The sequence below is a fragment of the Labeo rohita genome, chromosome 13 (assembly GCF_022985175.1).
Source record: "Labeo rohita strain BAU-BD-2019 chromosome 13, IGBB_LRoh.1.0, whole genome shotgun sequence".
In the NCBI taxonomy this organism is placed as follows: domain Eukaryota; kingdom Metazoa; phylum Chordata; class Actinopteri; order Cypriniformes; family Cyprinidae; genus Labeo; species Labeo rohita.
The window spans coordinates 6,373,724-6,392,080 of record NC_066881.1 but is presented as its reverse complement, the minus strand read 5'-3'; the positions used below and the strand labels follow the sequence as shown (position 1 = coordinate 6,392,080).

Below are 18,357 nucleotides of genomic sequence, written 5' to 3'. Positions count from 1 at the left end.
ACTTACAAAATGTAATCAGTGTAATGACCTCTTATATGTGATAAGATCAAGTGAAATTTGATTCCTTAGTTCATGACCCCTTTAAAGCATGACAAAAGATTATTTAAAAGTGTACTCAAAGTTTCATTAATATTACAGTATCTGTAAGTACATTTTTAATATGCTTTTAATATTTGAAGTACGTTACAAGTGCACATTTAGTACAATTAAGCATAGTTTTTTCACAAGAGAACGGTGGGTTGCAACGGTGTCTATGCAAGCTTGATTTCACACGCTGTGTGTTGGTACACATTCTCAGTGCTTATATTGGGTATTAGTGCAGGTCGAAATCTGTCTCTGTGATTAGTTTTCTCTTTTTTCATGGCAGAGCAGATTACAAGTTATTTAAACTGTCAACATGTTTACAGCTAGCTACCTTAACACATCTATTTTAATGGCACATACATTTAAAGGAAACTGTATCACCCCCTTGAGTACTGAGGTTTATTACTGCCACAGTAGAAAAAGAACACACATTAAATATGTACAACAGGACCCTGTGCTTGAAATGCATTAGCCAAACTTACATGTGAGACATGGTATGAAAGGTTTTGTTGAAGAAAAAAATGCTAATAGCTGGAGTGTGAACAGTACCAGTAGCATGTTTTGTTTGTGTGCATCTGTTTTTGATGTATTTGTGTCTTTATACCGACAGGCTGAAGGCGAGGACAGTCTGAAGAAGATGCAACTGATGGAACTGGCCATTCTCAACGGCACCTACAGAGACGCCAATATCAAATCACGTAAGCCTCCGCTTCCTCTCTTGCAAACAGAGACTGTATTGTTTGAGGCTTTTGTAACCACAGCTCTCAGTAATCCTCTCTCAAGTAACCCTGATAAATGCTCTGACAAGTGTATCAGTATTGTGATCCAGAATTAGCACATGCGTCGAAAGAGCAGCTAATAAGCTGAAAGAATAGAGAACATGCTCTGCTATCTGTGAAAACAATGTTGCCTTAATTTACCGGATGTTGTGACATCCTCCTCTTCGCTTTGCTGCTTCAGTAAATAATACTGAAGCGCTGTAGGACTGCGGGAGTGTGATATTGTTTCTAAGCTGTGTGTTTGAAGGCGCTGGCTCCTCCCCTGCCTTGTTTACTAATTAATAGCTAAATAGCGTTGCTGTCGTGCTCTGTGTCCAGTGTTTGCCTGTGCATGGTACTAACTGTTTTTGTCTTTTTTGTCCCGACCCCACCCGTCTTCATCTACCCCTACCCTCGCATTTTTTTCCGCTCACCGCAGCTGCCCTTGCATTCTCTCTTGCAGCGAGCGCCCAGGCTCCACGGATCATCACCGGCCCAGCACCTGTCCTGCCGCCCACAGCCTTGCGCACGCCTACGCCCGCAGGGCCCACCATCATGCCTCTCATCCGCCAGATCCAGACCGTCATGCCCAACGGCTCAGCCCACCCGGCAGCCGCCACCCTAGTGCCGCCCGGTCCGGAGTCGGGCCTGATTTACGCGACACCCTATGAGTACCCCTACACACTGGCTCCCGCCACCTCTATTCTGGAGTATCCAATCGACTCCAGCGGGGTTTTAGGTAAGCATAGCTGCACTTGCATTTCTACACAGAACCCTCAGAAACCAGAACCTCCTTCAGCATGGGCTGAGGACTCTACACTGTACACTAGGGCTGGGTGGTATGATGATATATACCATGTGACATTTTGTAAATATGTAAATAAATCTGCTTTACTTTATTTACATGTGCTCTGAGGAAATATGGGGTACAGATATAAAACCTAAAACATAAATGGCACTGTTTGAAGTAAGTTTGATTGTTTAGGGTTGCCGATCAACATCTCAACTTAACGGAGAAGTCCACTTCTAGAACAACAATTTAGAGATAATGTACTCACCCCTTGTCAGTCAAGATGTTCATGTCTTTCTTTTTTCAGTCGTAAAGAAATTGTTTTTTGAGGAAAATATTTCTGAATTTTTCTCCATATAATAGACAAATTTTTCTCATATGGTGCCCTGATTTTGAACTTCCAAAACGCAGTTTAAATGCAGCTTCAAACGATCCCAAATGCGGTTGTAAACGATCCCAGCCGAGGAAGAAGGGTCTTACCTAGTGAAACGATTGGTTATTTTCATAAAAATAATACAATTCATATACTTTTTATTGTCAAACGTTGTCTTACTCTCCCTGAACTCTGTGTATTCTGCCTCATGACAGTTAGGGTATGTCGAAAAACTGCAATCGTATTTTCTCCCTCAACTTCAAAATCGTCCTATATCGCTGTTTTACCTTTTTTGTTAAGGGTGTTTGATCTTCTTTGCATGTTCACTTTGCGAAGACTGGGTCAGTACTTCTTCAGCGATGTAGGATGATTTTGAAATGATTTTTGAAGTTAAAGGAGAAAATATGATTGGAGTTTTTCGACATACCCTAACTGTCTTGAGCCAAAATACACTGAGTTCAGGGAGAGCAAGACAAGACGAGCATTTGCGATTAAAAATATTTAAATTGTATTTTTTTAATGAAAATAACCAATCATTTCGCTAGATAAGACCCTTCTTCCTCAGCTGGGATCATTTACAACCACATTTGTGATCGATTTAAGCCACATTTAAACTGCATTTTGGAAGTTCAAACTCGGGGCACCATATCAGTCCATTATATGGAGAAAAATCCTGAAATGTTTTCCTCAAAAAACACAATTTCTTTACGACTGAAGAAAAAAGACATGAACATCTTGGATGACAAGGGGGTGAGTACATTATCTGTCAATTGTAAACTCATGCAAATTCTTAAACAATAGTTCTCAAAAATTAAAATTTGCTGAAAATCTACTCACCCTTAGGCCATCCAAGGTGTAGATGAGTTTGATTCTTTATCAAAACAGATTTTGAGAAATGTAGCATTACATCACTTATTCATCAATGGATCCTTTGCAGTAAATGGGTGCCATCAGAATGAGAGTCCAAACAGCGGATAAAAACATCACGATTATCCACAAGTAATCCACACCACTGCAGTCCATCAGTTAACATCTGTGTTTGTAAAAAACAAATCTATTATTAAGACGTTTTTAACTTCAAACTGTTGCTTCCAGCTAAAATATGTGTCCTCCACAGTATTGTTTCTTCATTGATTCAGTCATGTTGTCTGAATCAGGAGAGAAATGTGACCCTGGACCACAAAACCAGTCATAAGTAGTACGGGTATATTTGTAGCAATAGCCAACAATATGTTGTATGGAGTTTCTTTTAAACCAAAAATCATTAAGGTATTGTGTAAAGATTATGTTTCATGAAGATATTTTGTAAATTTCCTACCATAAATATATCAAAACTTAATTTTTGATTAGTAATATGCATTGCTAAGAACTGCATTTGGACAATTTTAAAGGCAATTTTCTCAGTATTTAGATTTTTTTGTACCCTCACATTCCGTTTTTGCATGTATAAATGTGTAAATGTCAATAAAAAACTGACCCTTATGACTGGTTTTGTAGTCACATATATGCACAGATCAAGCACCATTTACAAGTGAAAACAGTCCAAAATGGATCTTAGCACACATTTTGATGTGAATTTTTCAATGGAGGAATCCCTATTATGGATTATGGAGTGGAAATTTGGCCAGAAGTGAAGGGTTAAAGTTTAAATGCCTTAAATATGGATTGTTTTCTTACAGAAATGCAGCTTTTCACACTTAATTGATGGACTGGAGTGATGTGGATTACTTGTGGATTATTGTGATGTTTTTATTAGCTATCTGAACTCTAACTGACGGCACCCATTTATTATGTAGAGAGTGAGCAAGTGATGTGATGCTAATTTTTTCCAAATGTGTGCTGATAAAGAAACGTCTACATCTTGGTTGACCTGAGGATAAGTACATTTTCAGTATTTTTTTATTTTTGGATGAACTATTTTAAAGAATAGGGTTTTAATTATTATTATAATTTTTTTTTAAGAACATTCTTTTCAAGAATTGTAACTTTTCTTAAGTTAAATGTCTTAAGAAAAAAGGTAAGAACATTCTTAAAAAAATGTTTGTTTGTTTTTTTTTTTGCTTTTGTTTTTTTGGAAATACAAAATATTCTTAACTTTATTCTTTAGTTAGAAAATAAGCAGTTAAGACAAATTTTATTCCTAATAAAAAATAAATTTAGTGAATCCGGCCCCTGATCTTTTCGTTTGCAAACATGAAGTTTCATATAAAAAGAGAAAATATCAATCAAGATGAAGTCAATTTCATTGTCATAAAGTATATTATCAAGTATTGCTTTACCATTAAATAAAATGTGACCCTGGACCACAAGACCAGTCTTAAGTAGCACAGGCACAGCTATATTTGCAGCAATAGCCAAAAATACGTTGTATGGATCAAAATTCTAAATTTTGTTTTTATACCAAAAATCATTAGGATATTACATAAAGATCATGTTCTGTAAAGATATTTTATAAATTTCCTACAGTAAATATATCAAAACTTAATTTTTGATTAGTAATATGCATTGCTAAGAACTTAATTTGGACAACATTAAAGGCGATTTTCTCAATATTTAGATTTTTTTGCACCCTCAGATTCCAGATTTTCCTATTCTAACAAACCATACATCAATGGAAAGCTTATTTATTCAGCTACAGATGATGTATTAATCTCAATTTCAGAAAATGTACCCTTATGACTGGTTTTGTGGTCCAGGATCACAAATGTCTCATGGTGTAATGTATGATTTGGTTCATACCGCCCACCCCTACCCTATGCCATTCCTCTTAAATAGCCCCCAACATACAAATCCTGCCCTCCTACACCAACAAAAAGCCTCTGGTTTCCTCCATTAGGGCCACCAGCACCACCAGCCTTAGCTGTCAGAGAAGCAAGTAATAGGCAATAATATAAAAGAGCAAACAACAATACATCAAGTCTTTTCCACTTAATCCATTTAGCGTCATAAAAAGTCCTCCCTCATCACAAAAAGAAAAAGAATCCTTTTAAGAAATGTTTGCATAAATGATTTGGCTTTTAAGTGCTCTACTGGCTTTATACGAATAATGAGAGCGTTCTCTCTCAAAAGCCCTGTCCTCTCCACTCCACACAAGCTGTATGGCTTCATTAAAGCACTTGAGAAAAGCCGATTATGAATATCATGTTACCAACAGCATTCTGCCAGTTTAACACTGGCTTCTCCCAAAGGCACGGTGTTAAGTTGAGCAGCGACAAATAGCCCATCCCAATGCCAAGAGCAGCGTGTCCAATTAGAGCAGATGAAGTAGGGTTTAGCTACTGTCCAATAAGCATGTTTATTGAGCTCGTCTCAAACAGTACGGTCCTTGAAGGACTGTACCAGCGTTACACTGTCAGCACGTTCACACATACAGCGGTTTGCAGCAGCTAGAAGTGAGATATGTTCAATGACCGTTGTTGATTTTCAATTACGTGATTGGCAGAAACTGGTGCAAATGAACAGTCATACAATGCACAAAATGGAGACATAAATGGTATCAATCAAACGTTTGGACACATCTTTCTATTTGTTGTGTTTATTTTTCCATATTTAAAAACAGAAGTAAGTCATCAAAACTATGAAATAACATAAATGCAGGTATGGGAACCCAAAAAGTGAGCCCCCCCCATATTTTTTATGTAGAAAAAAATAAAAATAAAATAAAATTTTATTTATTTTGTTTAAAAAATGATAATAAAAATGTATATATGTGCTTACAAAATGCATGTGTGCTTTCAGGAATTTCAGCATAAGCCTTTATAAAGATAATCAAATAGTTTGTCAGAATTTAGTTCATTGGTGCATGAAAAACCATCTAAGTTTGATTTATTTATTCATAACGGTTCATCATTTATCAACATTCATGATGTATTATGCACTGCTGAAATTTATATTTAAAATCTTTTCCTCCAGAATGTGTTTAGTGTGCAAGAAAACCTTGTCAAATTAAAATGACAACTTATTTTTACAGCTACTAAATTGCATTTGTCATTAATTTTTCAAAAGCTATGGACACCCCAACCTAGTTTATAATATTATGTTTACATTTTAACTACATTTAAATAAATTTGTGTCCCAGACTTTTAATGAATAATGTGGAGCCGGATTCACAAAACACATAAAGAAAGAAGAAAATGACAGGTTTTGTGTTGTCTGATTATATGACCATTCTTGCAAAAGACTCATTCTTCAAAATCCAGCTTTTGGTGCAGATTATCATAATAATCATAATAACTATTTTTTTTTCTCTCTTTTGGTTATGCATTAAAAAACAGTAGTAAAGCAGAGCCACTGGCAACCTCCAGTGATATAACAGCTGTATGTGTGAACGTCCCATAAGAGATAGGATGTTTTTGGGGGAGGGGGGAAAGCTGAGGGGAGGTTTTCACCCTGTCTTCTCTCTTGTGTGACCTATACAGCATCCTCAAAGGCCGAAGAGCTGCCCCTCTACCTGGGCTTTCAGACCTGTCACATTCCCATCACAGTCCAGCGCGGAGAGCCAACCGGTCGGCCTCCCTTTTAAAGTGTCCCCTCTCTCCCCCGCCCCCTCCGACAAGCCCCTCCCTCACACCGCAGACACGCCCCCTGCCCCACCTCCCTCTTATCGGACTGGCTGGACTCCCCGGCCTCATTCATTCTGTCTCTTTTTTTGAATCATGGTTTTTGTTTTTCTGTTTTTTTTGGTTTTGTACTTTTGTTTTTATCTGTAATGTGATGTTTTAGTTTTTTATGTGTACAATGATGAGGGAGACAAAGCACTGAGCCCCAAAACTGCTGCACAAGCCTTTCTGGATGACCCCCATCCCTCAGTCTGAGCGGGCGCATCAGGGTGAGGGGCATCAGGAGGGGCAACATGAGGATGGTGAGGGGACAGTGGGGCTCAAATGGGGGCTGCTTAAATTGGGAGGGAAACTAATTGAGAAGGGGCATCAGTTGAAAGCCAAGCTGTTCATTGAGCAGTTTTAGGACAGTTGGGGCATTTTAGAGATACAGACACAATATATAGTCAAACAGTGAGATTGCCTTTATATTTTAATATAAGCCTTTTAATAACATGTTCAAGTCATAGTGTACCCCAAAATTAAAAGAAAATGCAAGAATAAGATTTTTTGCATTGTAGCATTGTAACAGCACATTTATCTCTATAAGGCCTTTTTCAATCCACATGCATAAGTTGAATTGAAGTGTGAATGCAAAAATAGAATGAAAGTATGAAAACCAAAAAAATAAAAAATAAAGTGATTTCTTGTTTCCTGCATTGGGGGTTTCCTTTAATAACAGATTATAACTATTACAAATTTGATCAGCATATATATTGTAATTTATTTATATGCAACCCAAACTACAAAGTGTAAATATGAATTGCATCTAAACCACCTAAATTCAGTCATATTTGTGACCCTGGACCACAAAAACAGTCATAAGGGTCAATTTTTACCTGAAAGCTGAATAAATAAGCTTTCCGTTGATGTATGGTTTGCTAGGACAATATTTGATCGAGATACTATTGAAAATCTGGAAACAATTTTAAAATCTGTAATATCTGAGGGTGCAAAAAAATCAAAATATTGAGAAAATCACCTTTAAAGTTGTCCAAATGAAGTCCTTAGCAATGCATATTACTAATCAAAAATTAAGTTTTGATATATTTATGGCAAGAAATTTACAAAATATCTTCATGGAACATGACCATTCAACGTATTTTTGGCTATTGCTACAAATACAGTATACCATGGGACATACGACTGGTTTTGTGGTCCAGGGTCACATTTACTGAATAAAAAGTGTTTTATGTCTGTCACTGCATATGCAATTTGCATCAAGCCTTAAAGATGTAAAAATAATATTCTCACTACTGTTACGCAAACAAAATAAGCTACTATAATAGTATTTCAGCTCTAAAGCATTGTAGTATTTGTTGTACTGCAGTATTACAGCTCTAGTAAATGTGTTTAAAATTAAAATAATAAAAAAAAAAGCTAAATCAAAACACCCAGATGTAATGCTAACATGGGAAATTATGCTTAATTGTTTTGTGTTTTGTTAATTTGCAAAATATCTTAATACAAAATAAACTGCATTTTATTATATAAAGTCATATTTCTCTTTTGATTTTGGGTTAAATGTGACCCAGACACACACTACCATTCAAAAAGATTTTTTTTAAAGACATTTATATTTTTATTTGATAAGGATGCATTAAATTGGAATAAAAGTGATGGCAAAGACATTTATAATGTTAATATAAATGCTGGTCGACAAAAGTATGAGTATATTATCAGTATATTATAATGATTTCTGAAGAATCATGTGACACTGAAGACTGGATTATTGATGCTGAAAATTCAGCTTTACCATCATAGGAATAAATCAAATTGTAAAACTGAATTAGGAATTTTGATCAAATGTAGCGAGCGTAGGCAACTTATTAAAACACACTGAAAAATCGTACTGACTCCAAATTTTTAAAAGGCAGTATATGACAGTGTTTTAGTGAGATTGTCCCAGTACCATCGCCTCACGAACTGTCCTAAAACGTGCTCCGTCTGACTGTGGTGTGCATTGCTTCCCCGAGAGCCATCCACTAATTTCCCCTTCCTTTATTCTTTAGGTGTGGCTTTCCCCACGAAAGGCTAAATGCGTTTCCCAGGATCCTCACTGAGCCCCTCATCCGATCTGAGTGTTAACATTCACACGCTTTCGTTTCACAGCTGCCTTGTTGGTTTTGAGTGATGTTTGTTCAGAGCATGAATCTGGCCTAGCAGTCAGTCAGACACACTCCAGTTCGTTTACACTGGCTATTCCCAGAGCCCACAGCGGCTGTACTTGTAATGCCATACATATGCCTCCATACTCACAGATATTTCCCCTGGACCGTGCCGCTGACTGCTACGCCTCGGTGTGGAACGGAAGGAGAAAAAAAAAACGATTGTTCTGCTTTACTAATCACTTAAGTCATTGCCGTACATTTCTGTTCTCCTTTTTTGTACTTCAGCAGATGTGCCTAAATATTGTTCTCTCTCAGAGAGTGACTTTATCAGTATTATATTTAAAGACACTGTCGCTCCAGCGCAAGATTACGTGACTAGTAAAGCTTCCCGTTGAGAGTGTGCACTCCTGTCTGTCATATACTGTGTCCAAGCTACGCAAAAACCCACGGATCCACCGAGGATAAATGAAACCATGTTTGAATTTTGTACAAACACGTGTCGAGATATTTACATATGGGGGAAAAACAAAGTATTATTTGTGCCTTAACTTGTATAATTTAAATGATTTGCGTTTGTCGAACACATTCGGAAAGCTGTGTGATTTGATTTATCTGATGGAGACTGTGAGGTTTGACTGATCTGATGTTATTGCAATCCAAGCAGGTGCAGTGACAACTAAAGTTCGAAGGCACGAAATGCGCGTCCATCCTTACCAAAGGGTAGTGACCGCAGACAGAGGTTAGTTTAGTTCATGTGCTTCTATTCATTACCAGTAGCAACTCACTGTTGGTCCTGATCTGTTGTGAAGCATGTGCAGTTTGAGCATGTGCCATCCACAGCTTGAAATCAGTACACTGTGGTGTGTCTGTTTTAAACCTTTCGGTTCACACGCACAGATACACACACACACATGTGGTCTTTCCTGCGCAGGTTGAGTGGTTGACTTCATTCCATTATTTTGATGACCTTATGATTTCAGCATGATGTTGATGACAAATAATGGAGCTATTCATGTGAACATGGGCTTTTTTCGCCCCATTACGCGCAACATTTCTAGTTTTCTCTAGTTATGCAAACACCAAATAGGCTTTTTATATATTGACTCTTGAAACATTTGGAAGCCATTTGAGCCAATGAGCTAAAGTGACTTTATAATTACATGTAATGTGGATATACAAATAGACATCACAGCGATAGCAATAATGCGTGTTAAAATCCACGTTCAATATCAATAGGTTACAGGCTTTTCAAAACAGAAGAACACCATTAGTTGATCTTTAAAGCTGAAGTGTGTCATTTTGTCAATGTTAAAGGTGACATATCATGAAAATCTGAATTTTTTAGTGCTATATGAATTTGAGTGCTATACTTGGCTCCCCGGAGCATCTACCAACCAGAAAATGTGAAAAAGAACAATTTGAAAATACATTTTTTGGTAAACCGAACACTGTTTAGAGTCCCAACCTCAGAGGAGATAAAAGAGCAGTGGATTTATTGATTAATTTACTGTATATTACACTGCTGTCATACAGATCTAATATAAACATGATTTCTTTCCGATCTGTTTACCTTCACAGACATAACCGACTGTTTTTGTAACTCAAGTGTGTTTATAACTTAAACTATGTGTGAATTTGACAGTTTAAGCGCAATAAGACATGAAAGAGAACTTAGTTTAATACTCACATGCTGTGTGACAGCCACTTTCTGTGCGCGTGCTTCACATGTGTGCGCTCAGAAAACCTTATATCAGAAATTTTAACCGATATTGCTTAAAAACGCATGATTTTAGCACGATAGACATGATAATCAAAACTAAACAGATGTTATTTGTAAATGCACAGCACTATTCTGGAAAAGGGGGAGGGGAGCAGCAGCTCATTTGCATTTATAGAGTTTGTGCTTCCACTCAAAATCTGCATTTTTAAAATGATATAATAAATGATCTGTGGGATATTTTAAGCTGATGCTTCACAGACAGATTCTGTGGACATCTGAGACTTGTATTACATATTGTAAAAAGAGGCATAATGGGTGTCCTTTAAAATATATGCAATATATATGCAGCATTATTAGTAAGCCATTTGTAGGTTGATTCCCTTGAAAAGTGTAAACGCCAAAGACGTTGACTCCCTCAATTCATTGACCGGTTTGGTTGAGCAAATATAAAAACAGGCATTATTCTATGCAGTTCTTTTGATGACACTACTGGTGTAGAAATTACACGCTTCGGCTTTAAAGAAAGGAAATATTGGCTTCACTAAATCTGTGTCACTATCAAATGTATTTATGGGTACATCCTGGCCATTTTAATATTTATTAATTGGTTAAGGAGTATTGAAATATTAATGTAATAAGATAGTATCTTCTGATGAAGATGTGGTTGGCAGTTTTCAAAATTTAAATAGTATAAGTCTTGTATGAATAGTATGATTTTTTCTGTACCACCAACTGACCTGATTGAAGTGCATTTTGTGTAATGTAGTTATTAAAAAAAAAAATCAGAATTTTCTGAGAAAAATGGAAAGTGTGAGACTAGTGAAAAGGCCATTTTTATTTAATAAAAGGATACAGCTTATGTATTCAGATTAAAAATCAGAGTTTCAAATCAAAACCAAACAGATGTTTTTTTAGCAGAGTGTCTGAGCTAAGAGCTGTAAAGGCACAGCCCTATTCTGGAAAAGGGGGCGGGGAGCAGCAGCTTATTTGCATTTAAAGAGACATGCACGAAAACAGTGCGTTTCTGCTTCTACTCGTTTTTTTTTTTTTTTTTTTTTTTTTGGTAAAAGGAAACTTATGTATTCAGATTAAAAATCGGAGTATAAAGTTGACTTGAGAAATTAACACAAATGTAATAATGTAATAAATATTCAGTTTGTCAGCAGTGCTCAAGCTCACTGAACATTGAAGTCTGTGTAAAACCTGATCATTAGCATGATTTTAAAATCGTCAGATGAGCATCTTAAGCTTTTATGACATTTCTTTGTTTATCCAAAATGATATCCAGGTGTAAATTAGATTTTAAATTTGATTTTAATTTTGACTCCACCACATGTTTAAAATGATTACAATAATCATAAATGATTACTTTAACGAGTACATTAAGATGGGTAATATTTCCCTGTTCACATGCATCTAAGCGCATAGAAATTCATTTGGCGCAGGTCAGACATTTGTGTGTGTGTGTATGTGTGTGTGTACATGGTTACTGTTACAGATGTTTGCTTAAGCTGGCAAAATGACCACAGATGTCAAGCAGATCAGATACTGAGATTGCTTCCTCTCTTTTAATGTTTTGTTTTTCATATCCTTTTTGTGCTATACATGTTTTTATATAACGGAACTACTGCTTTGAAGAAAATCTACTTTTGAGAACCCATTTTTGCACAGAGCTTCAAGATTTCCATTCTGTGCGTTTGTACTGGACCACACGAATCACTTTTTTTATTTCAGCTGTTTACTTATTTTATTGTTTTATTATATTATTATTATTATTTCCATCTGTCAATATTTGCCTCATTTGATAAAGAGATTCTATGTGGCACAAGCCTTTTATTTTGCACTGAATACGTCAGAAACATTCATCTCCTCTGCTCTTCGCGAGTAGACATGTTGAAAAAGTGAAACCTACATCGAACCTCAGACCATGAAACTGAAATGAATCTGTCGAGTCTTACGGTTGACCACTGCCGAGTGGACGATAACGTCAGCGCCACTCTGCGGATGTGATCGTGTCAGAGTATAAATGCATTTAAGAGAAGAAGAAAAAAAAAAACTCCACTTGATACGTTTTTTATGTTTTACTGTAAGCTTCTTTTTATTTTTTGTTGTCGAAAAGAAAATAGTATTTACTTGTGGCTTTTGAAATATCTATAAAAATATATATCTAAAAAATATATAAAGCAGGAATGTATATGAATTGTCAAATTCTACTTGTATTTTGGAAGAGATAGCAATGGTATTATAGAGGGCTATTTGTAGGAAAGGAAAATATGCATCATAGCAGCTTTATAGCACCATGTTAGAAAATTTCCTATATTTTTGGATATATGTTAGGGCTTTATATATGAATGACAGGACTTTTTCAATGTTTATATGCAAAAGCATTTTATATTATGTGTCCTGTGATTTGTCAGTAGTCTGCAATGCTGAGGGTAATGGCTAAAAGTCCCACAGCTTGAATTTCCGTGGCTATTATGCTAGAAAATACCTTGTAGTGTTGCTTTGTATCATTAAGGCCAAGATTTTTATGTTGTTGTACATAGAACAAAAAAGAATTTCAAAAGGCAATAAAAATTTTTATTGAGTAAAAAAAACTCCAGCAGTTGTTCTGGCCCTAAATTATTTCTCAATGCCTTAATTCTTACTAAGAAAACATTGATCTTTCATCTCCATCATAACTGGCGGCTTAATGCCGGAACCTCGTAAGAGCTCTAGTGCTTAATAGCAGTCAGGTAACCCTGTCACCTTCACTGACTGTCCTCAGATCTCTCCTCTCATTTCATTAGCAGCTGCCTCTCTCATGGCCGGTCACACTATACTCGCTCCCATTCATGCACGTTCAACCGTTTGGAAGTTCACTGTCTTTCACTGCAAAGTTTAAGGTTGGTGAACTCATCTAAAGTCATGAAGCAAGAACACGTTTGCGCAATAGAGGATCTAAACCTCAGACTGACCTCTCGGTGCAATGCAAACAAATTAAGCTTTTTCAAATTCTACAGCTGCATGACTTGCAGTGGTGTGGGAAAGTTCAACCCGATCTCACAGGAAGATGTTACTATTTTACGAGGTGCCTGCTTTTCTAATGTGAATCAAACCTAGGATTTGTCAAAAAACAAGCATTAGCCCCACCTCTAATTCCACAGCTAAACGTTTGATCATATGAAAATGTACTAGGGAGATCATACAAATTAGCCACTAATTTGCCAAAACTCAACATTTAAATTGAACTGAATCTAAAGTCAATTTGAATGCTTTAACTGAATCTAGAGCAGAGCATGACATCATGTCCTGTCTAGTGTGACCGTGCCTTCAGTCTCTCCATTCACTTGACTGCTACTAACCATTAGACGCATTTGCCACAGTTGTGTTGCTTTGTATTTTCGAGTGTTTCCTCTCTTGATTTCTTCCTTCTTAACATGTGGCCTGTCAGGATAGGCTGTTCCTCATGCTGTGTGTAAAATCATGCTTTTACCTCATGATTTTACTATGTTACAAAGATGAAGACCAACAGTTCTTCCACGGCTCTCACATTCAGTCAACCCACAGCAAGAGTTGTTATTTTGACCTGAAACATACTCTTTGCAGAAACGTTAACCAAAAGCTTTTAACTTTGCATGCTTGATTTCAAAAATGATCGCAAACTCATCTTCTATGGCTACTTTTCCCCTTCGAGTCTACTACTCTCATGACGAAACAACAGCTTAGAAGCAAATCTTACAAAGTGAAAGAGTGAAAGCTGAAGTATTTAAAAAACAAAAAAAAAGCAGCACAGATCGCAAAGTTAAGTACCAGATCTCATGGCAATTAGTACAATTAGCAAGGTGGCTAAGATTGGATTTTTGACAAATTGTTCATATTTTACGATTTCCTCAATTCAAATTAACTCCGCTCCCAAATCTACCCATCACTGGGGTCTAGGGGTCATTCCACAAATTGGTGCCTTTTCCACTTGGAAAAATTGAAAAATAAAATCCGTTTAATCCATATTTTTTAAATGTCCATGAAATGAAGACATTTTTTGTCAACCCTGTTACTGACACAAGCATTATTAGATACTATAGTTTAATTAGAACTCATATGCCACTGAATGATATAGGCTTTAGCTCAATAATATACAGAGGATGAACTTTAAAATGTTTAAATTTTACATAGACAATCTTTAAAAACAAAGTCAAATCCTAATTAATGTCAACCCTGTTACCCACATGTCAAAACCAGTAACAGGTTTGATGATTTCAAACAAATGTGCTAATTGCTAGTTAATAGTGAAGTCACAAAAGCACATATTGTACACTTTGAATAGATTTTACTTGTGGATATTGATTATATTAAATGTAAGAAATAATTGTTTTAAAAATAGTAACAGGATTGACATTGCATAATGTCCTCCCCTCAGTCAGGCCTTGAAAATAATTTAAAAAAAGAACATTATAGAGGAGTGAGGGAAACATGCTTATGTTTCAAGTGTTGTAATCCTGGTTGAGAGATGATGCAACCTCCTAGAAGTGACGTCACTTGACTGTAGGGTTTTTTTTTTAGTGAGGGTAACAGGGCTGACATGAAATCAGGGGACACCAATAAAATGATTTATATTTTATAGAAAAAATGCATACTTATGCCAAAAACATTGCTTAACAATGAGACTATATTTAGAACAATATGCAGATGTGATTTTTATATCATTTGCCTTCATTTTTCAGTCTTGCTGAAAAAGAAAAATCATAGTGAGGGACAGGCCAAAAACCTTACCCACCATAAATGCTATTTAAATGATTTAAAATAATATTTAATTGACTTTTTATGCAAAATTGATGAAAGCATGCATAGCATTGTTATGGTTTTTTAAACAGCACATTTATTTGTTGTTATATTACATCTATGTTTGATTTCTTAGGGACGCCAAAGGCACCAATTTCGTGGAATGATCCCTAGACAAATCATACAAATGTTTCATGAGATAGCACTGGAAATTATATTTTCAAATTGTCTTCCTGAACACTCCCCCTGTTTTCAGTTTGTCAAAATTTCAAATTTTTTATACATATATCAGGGGCATTTCCTCTGAGGAGGAGGAGGAAGTGCCTCCTCAAAATATTGGATGAGGAAAAAAGTTGTAGTACGAAAATAAAACAATGCCAGTATTACAAAATATTACATTAAAAAGTGTATAAATAATTGTTTTTCTAAAGAAACACTGTCCAACAGTGACACCAGCAGGTAATGTTACAGCGGGAGAGGCAACCCCTCCGTCGCGATATGATTGGATATGACTGGATATGACTGGTTATATTCGGCTGTGATTGGTTCATGTGATAAATCCCGCCTCTTGTGTTGAGCATACCACTTTTGTGAATCAGTCTGAATGAACAATATAATGGTGTTAATGGGAAGACTAATTTAAAATAGTAAATAAACAACTCACACACTTAGATCTAACCACTTTGTTACGTCAAAATAAAACTTAAATTGACATGAAAAATGAGTAATCAGTAATTAGTTAGTAATCAGCTTGGTGAAATTTAAATTCAATTTCCGTGTCTGTGAGCAGTATTTACCGAACTTTGATGACTGATGATCCAAAAATTAAAAAAATAATTACAAGTTAACTATTAAAAAGAATAGCTGAACATAAGTTCACAAATAAAATATATTGTTTAAATTGTAACTGTTATTATTTTGGAATAAAAACAAACAAACAAACAAACAAAAAACATCATAACATTTCTGGTATAATGACACATTTGACTCTATCCATGCTCTTGTAAAGCATTGTACTAACTTGCGTCAAATATTTTCCTGCCTTTTCTCACTGCATCATCTGATTTGACCATTTTATGTCACAGCTGTGCTGTGGGGAAACTCGACTGAATCAAGAGCCTACTTGTGATCGGTTTATAAATACTTTTCATATTGTCATCCTGCTTTCACTAGCTGAAACTAATCTCCTCTATCTTTTGTTTCTTTCCTCCTTTCCTTGTTTCCCTCCCCTTTTTCTGTTCGTTTGTCTCTCTAACCCACTCAGCCACCACTGGCAACTAACCCCTGACCTTCTGACCTCTTCACCCAATGACGACCTGCCCATTACCTGCCTGCAGATCACACCTCTGCCCTAAAATGAATGAATCAAAGACAAAAAGAGTATCTAAGAGCTGTCACAGGCAGTGGATATACAGCTTCCCTAAACCTCACTCGTTGGACGCGGGCGGACGGTCCTGCCGCTGTAGATCTGCACTCTTTGTAAGCAATAAGCAATAACGATTTGCCCCGCACCCTCTAAATCAAAGCCAGACCTCCCAGTTCGCTGTGCAAAAGCCTCCAGCTCCACGACGGCACCGTTGAGGACACGGACTGCCCTTCATCGCACCCCAAGTAATCCTGCAGTTACGGTAATGAGTCTGAATGTAATGCATGACGGTGTGGATGGTGCAACTCTCGCATCATCGCAAACCAGTGAACTACGTCAGCGGCTCGTCACGTGTCACATTTGAGAAGCGTTTCAGTGAGTCAAAGCTGAAAATACATTAAAAAAGAAGAGCGTTTCCTTTCCGGAACAATCCGACACTTTTCAGTGAACAAGCCTCTCTGAGGATGTAAAAGCCATGCTTGCCTATCTGCTGTACAAATGTATGAAATTTGTAGATAAATGTTCAAAGAGTGATGACGGAAAACATGTACAGGAACAACACTTTTATTATCCTCCAGAGAACATCTATTTTTACAACTCGCTATTTTATATCGTCGAATATCGTGAAGAGAGCGAAAAAAAAACGATACCGAACCCTTTATGAAGTGAAAACAATCCAGTTTTCTGTAATTGGATGTAGACGTGGATGACCAAAACAACCCTTTTCGTTAAATCGATGAGGGTTGATAGGGAAATATCATTCAAGTGCCTTATCATAGTTCTCATGGTTCATGTTCAATATGAATGTCATCATCAGTGGCGAATGAGCAGACCGGGACTGCGTTTCCCAAAACGCCATAACGGTTTCTGTGATCTGCATAGGCTTACGATGGATTTGGGAAATGTAGTTCAGGTCAGTACACACAGCTTTCCCTTCAGGAACCACATAAGTGACGTATCACCAGCTTAAACCTGCCTTCCTGTTTCGGCTGCAACCGCTCAACCATCCCAGTGTTACACTGCGATCAAATTCAAGGCCTTTCACATTACATGATTACTATCAAAACGACTCGGGGAGTCAAAGTCTATTCGTTGCCTTCAGTCTTGACTCATCCTTCAGAAATGTGGGTATTTTGCTCAAAGTACTTGAATTAATTTGCACTTTATGTTGACATTTAGTGCATTGTAAGATCAGTATGGTAAGATATGGGGTCAATTCAAAGCCAAAAACAATTTTTTTTAATCAGTATTTTTGCTTGTTTCACAGTCAAAATATATAAAAATGACGTTAATATGAATAAGAGAATATATTACACACCAGTTGGTCAAAAGTTTAAGATTGTTTTAATGTTTTTGAAAGAAGTCACCTCTGCTTAGCAAGACTGTGTGTATTTGTGCATTTAAAACAATATTGTGAACTATTGTAACATTTTAAAATAACTGTTGTTAGTTTTAATTAGTGCTGTCGAACGATTCATTGCGATTAATCGCATCCAAAATAAAAGTTTTTGTTCACATAACATATGTGTGTATACTGTGTATATTTCTTATGTATATATAAATACACACACACACACACAGTATATATTTTGGAAATATTTACATGTATTTACATTTAAAATGTATATTATATATAAATATTTTAATATATAAACATAACATTTTTCTTAAATATATACATGCATGTGTGTGTGTTTATATATACATAATAAATACACAGTACACACACATATACAGTATTATGTAAACACAAACTTTAATTTCGGATGCGATTAATTGCGGTTAATCGCAATTAA

At 36.2% G+C, this 18,357-nt stretch overlaps 1 protein-coding gene across 6 annotated transcripts in view; it reads left to right on the top strand.

Annotated features, from left to right (window-relative positions):
- Positions 1-18,081, top strand: part of LOC127174903 (protein quaking) — a 125,296-nt gene extending 107,215 nt beyond the window's left edge. For 2 of the 6 annotated variants that reach the window (XM_051125564.1, XM_051125569.1), the window contains exons 5-7: positions 695-782; positions 1,282-1,581; positions 6,424-12,335. In XM_051125564.1, coding sequence (XP_050981521.1) covers positions 695-782; positions 1,282-1,581; positions 6,424-6,527 — 492 coding nt within the window. In that variant the 3' untranslated portion in view covers positions 6,528-12,335. Of the gene's footprint in view, positions 1-694; positions 783-1,281; positions 1,582-6,423; positions 12,336-16,459 lie in introns of those variants that run through there. The other 4 variants (XR_007828924.1, XM_051125566.1, XM_051125568.1 and 1 more) reach the window with 4 other exon arrangements.
- The last annotated feature ends 276 nt before the right edge of the window (positions 18,082-18,357 follow it).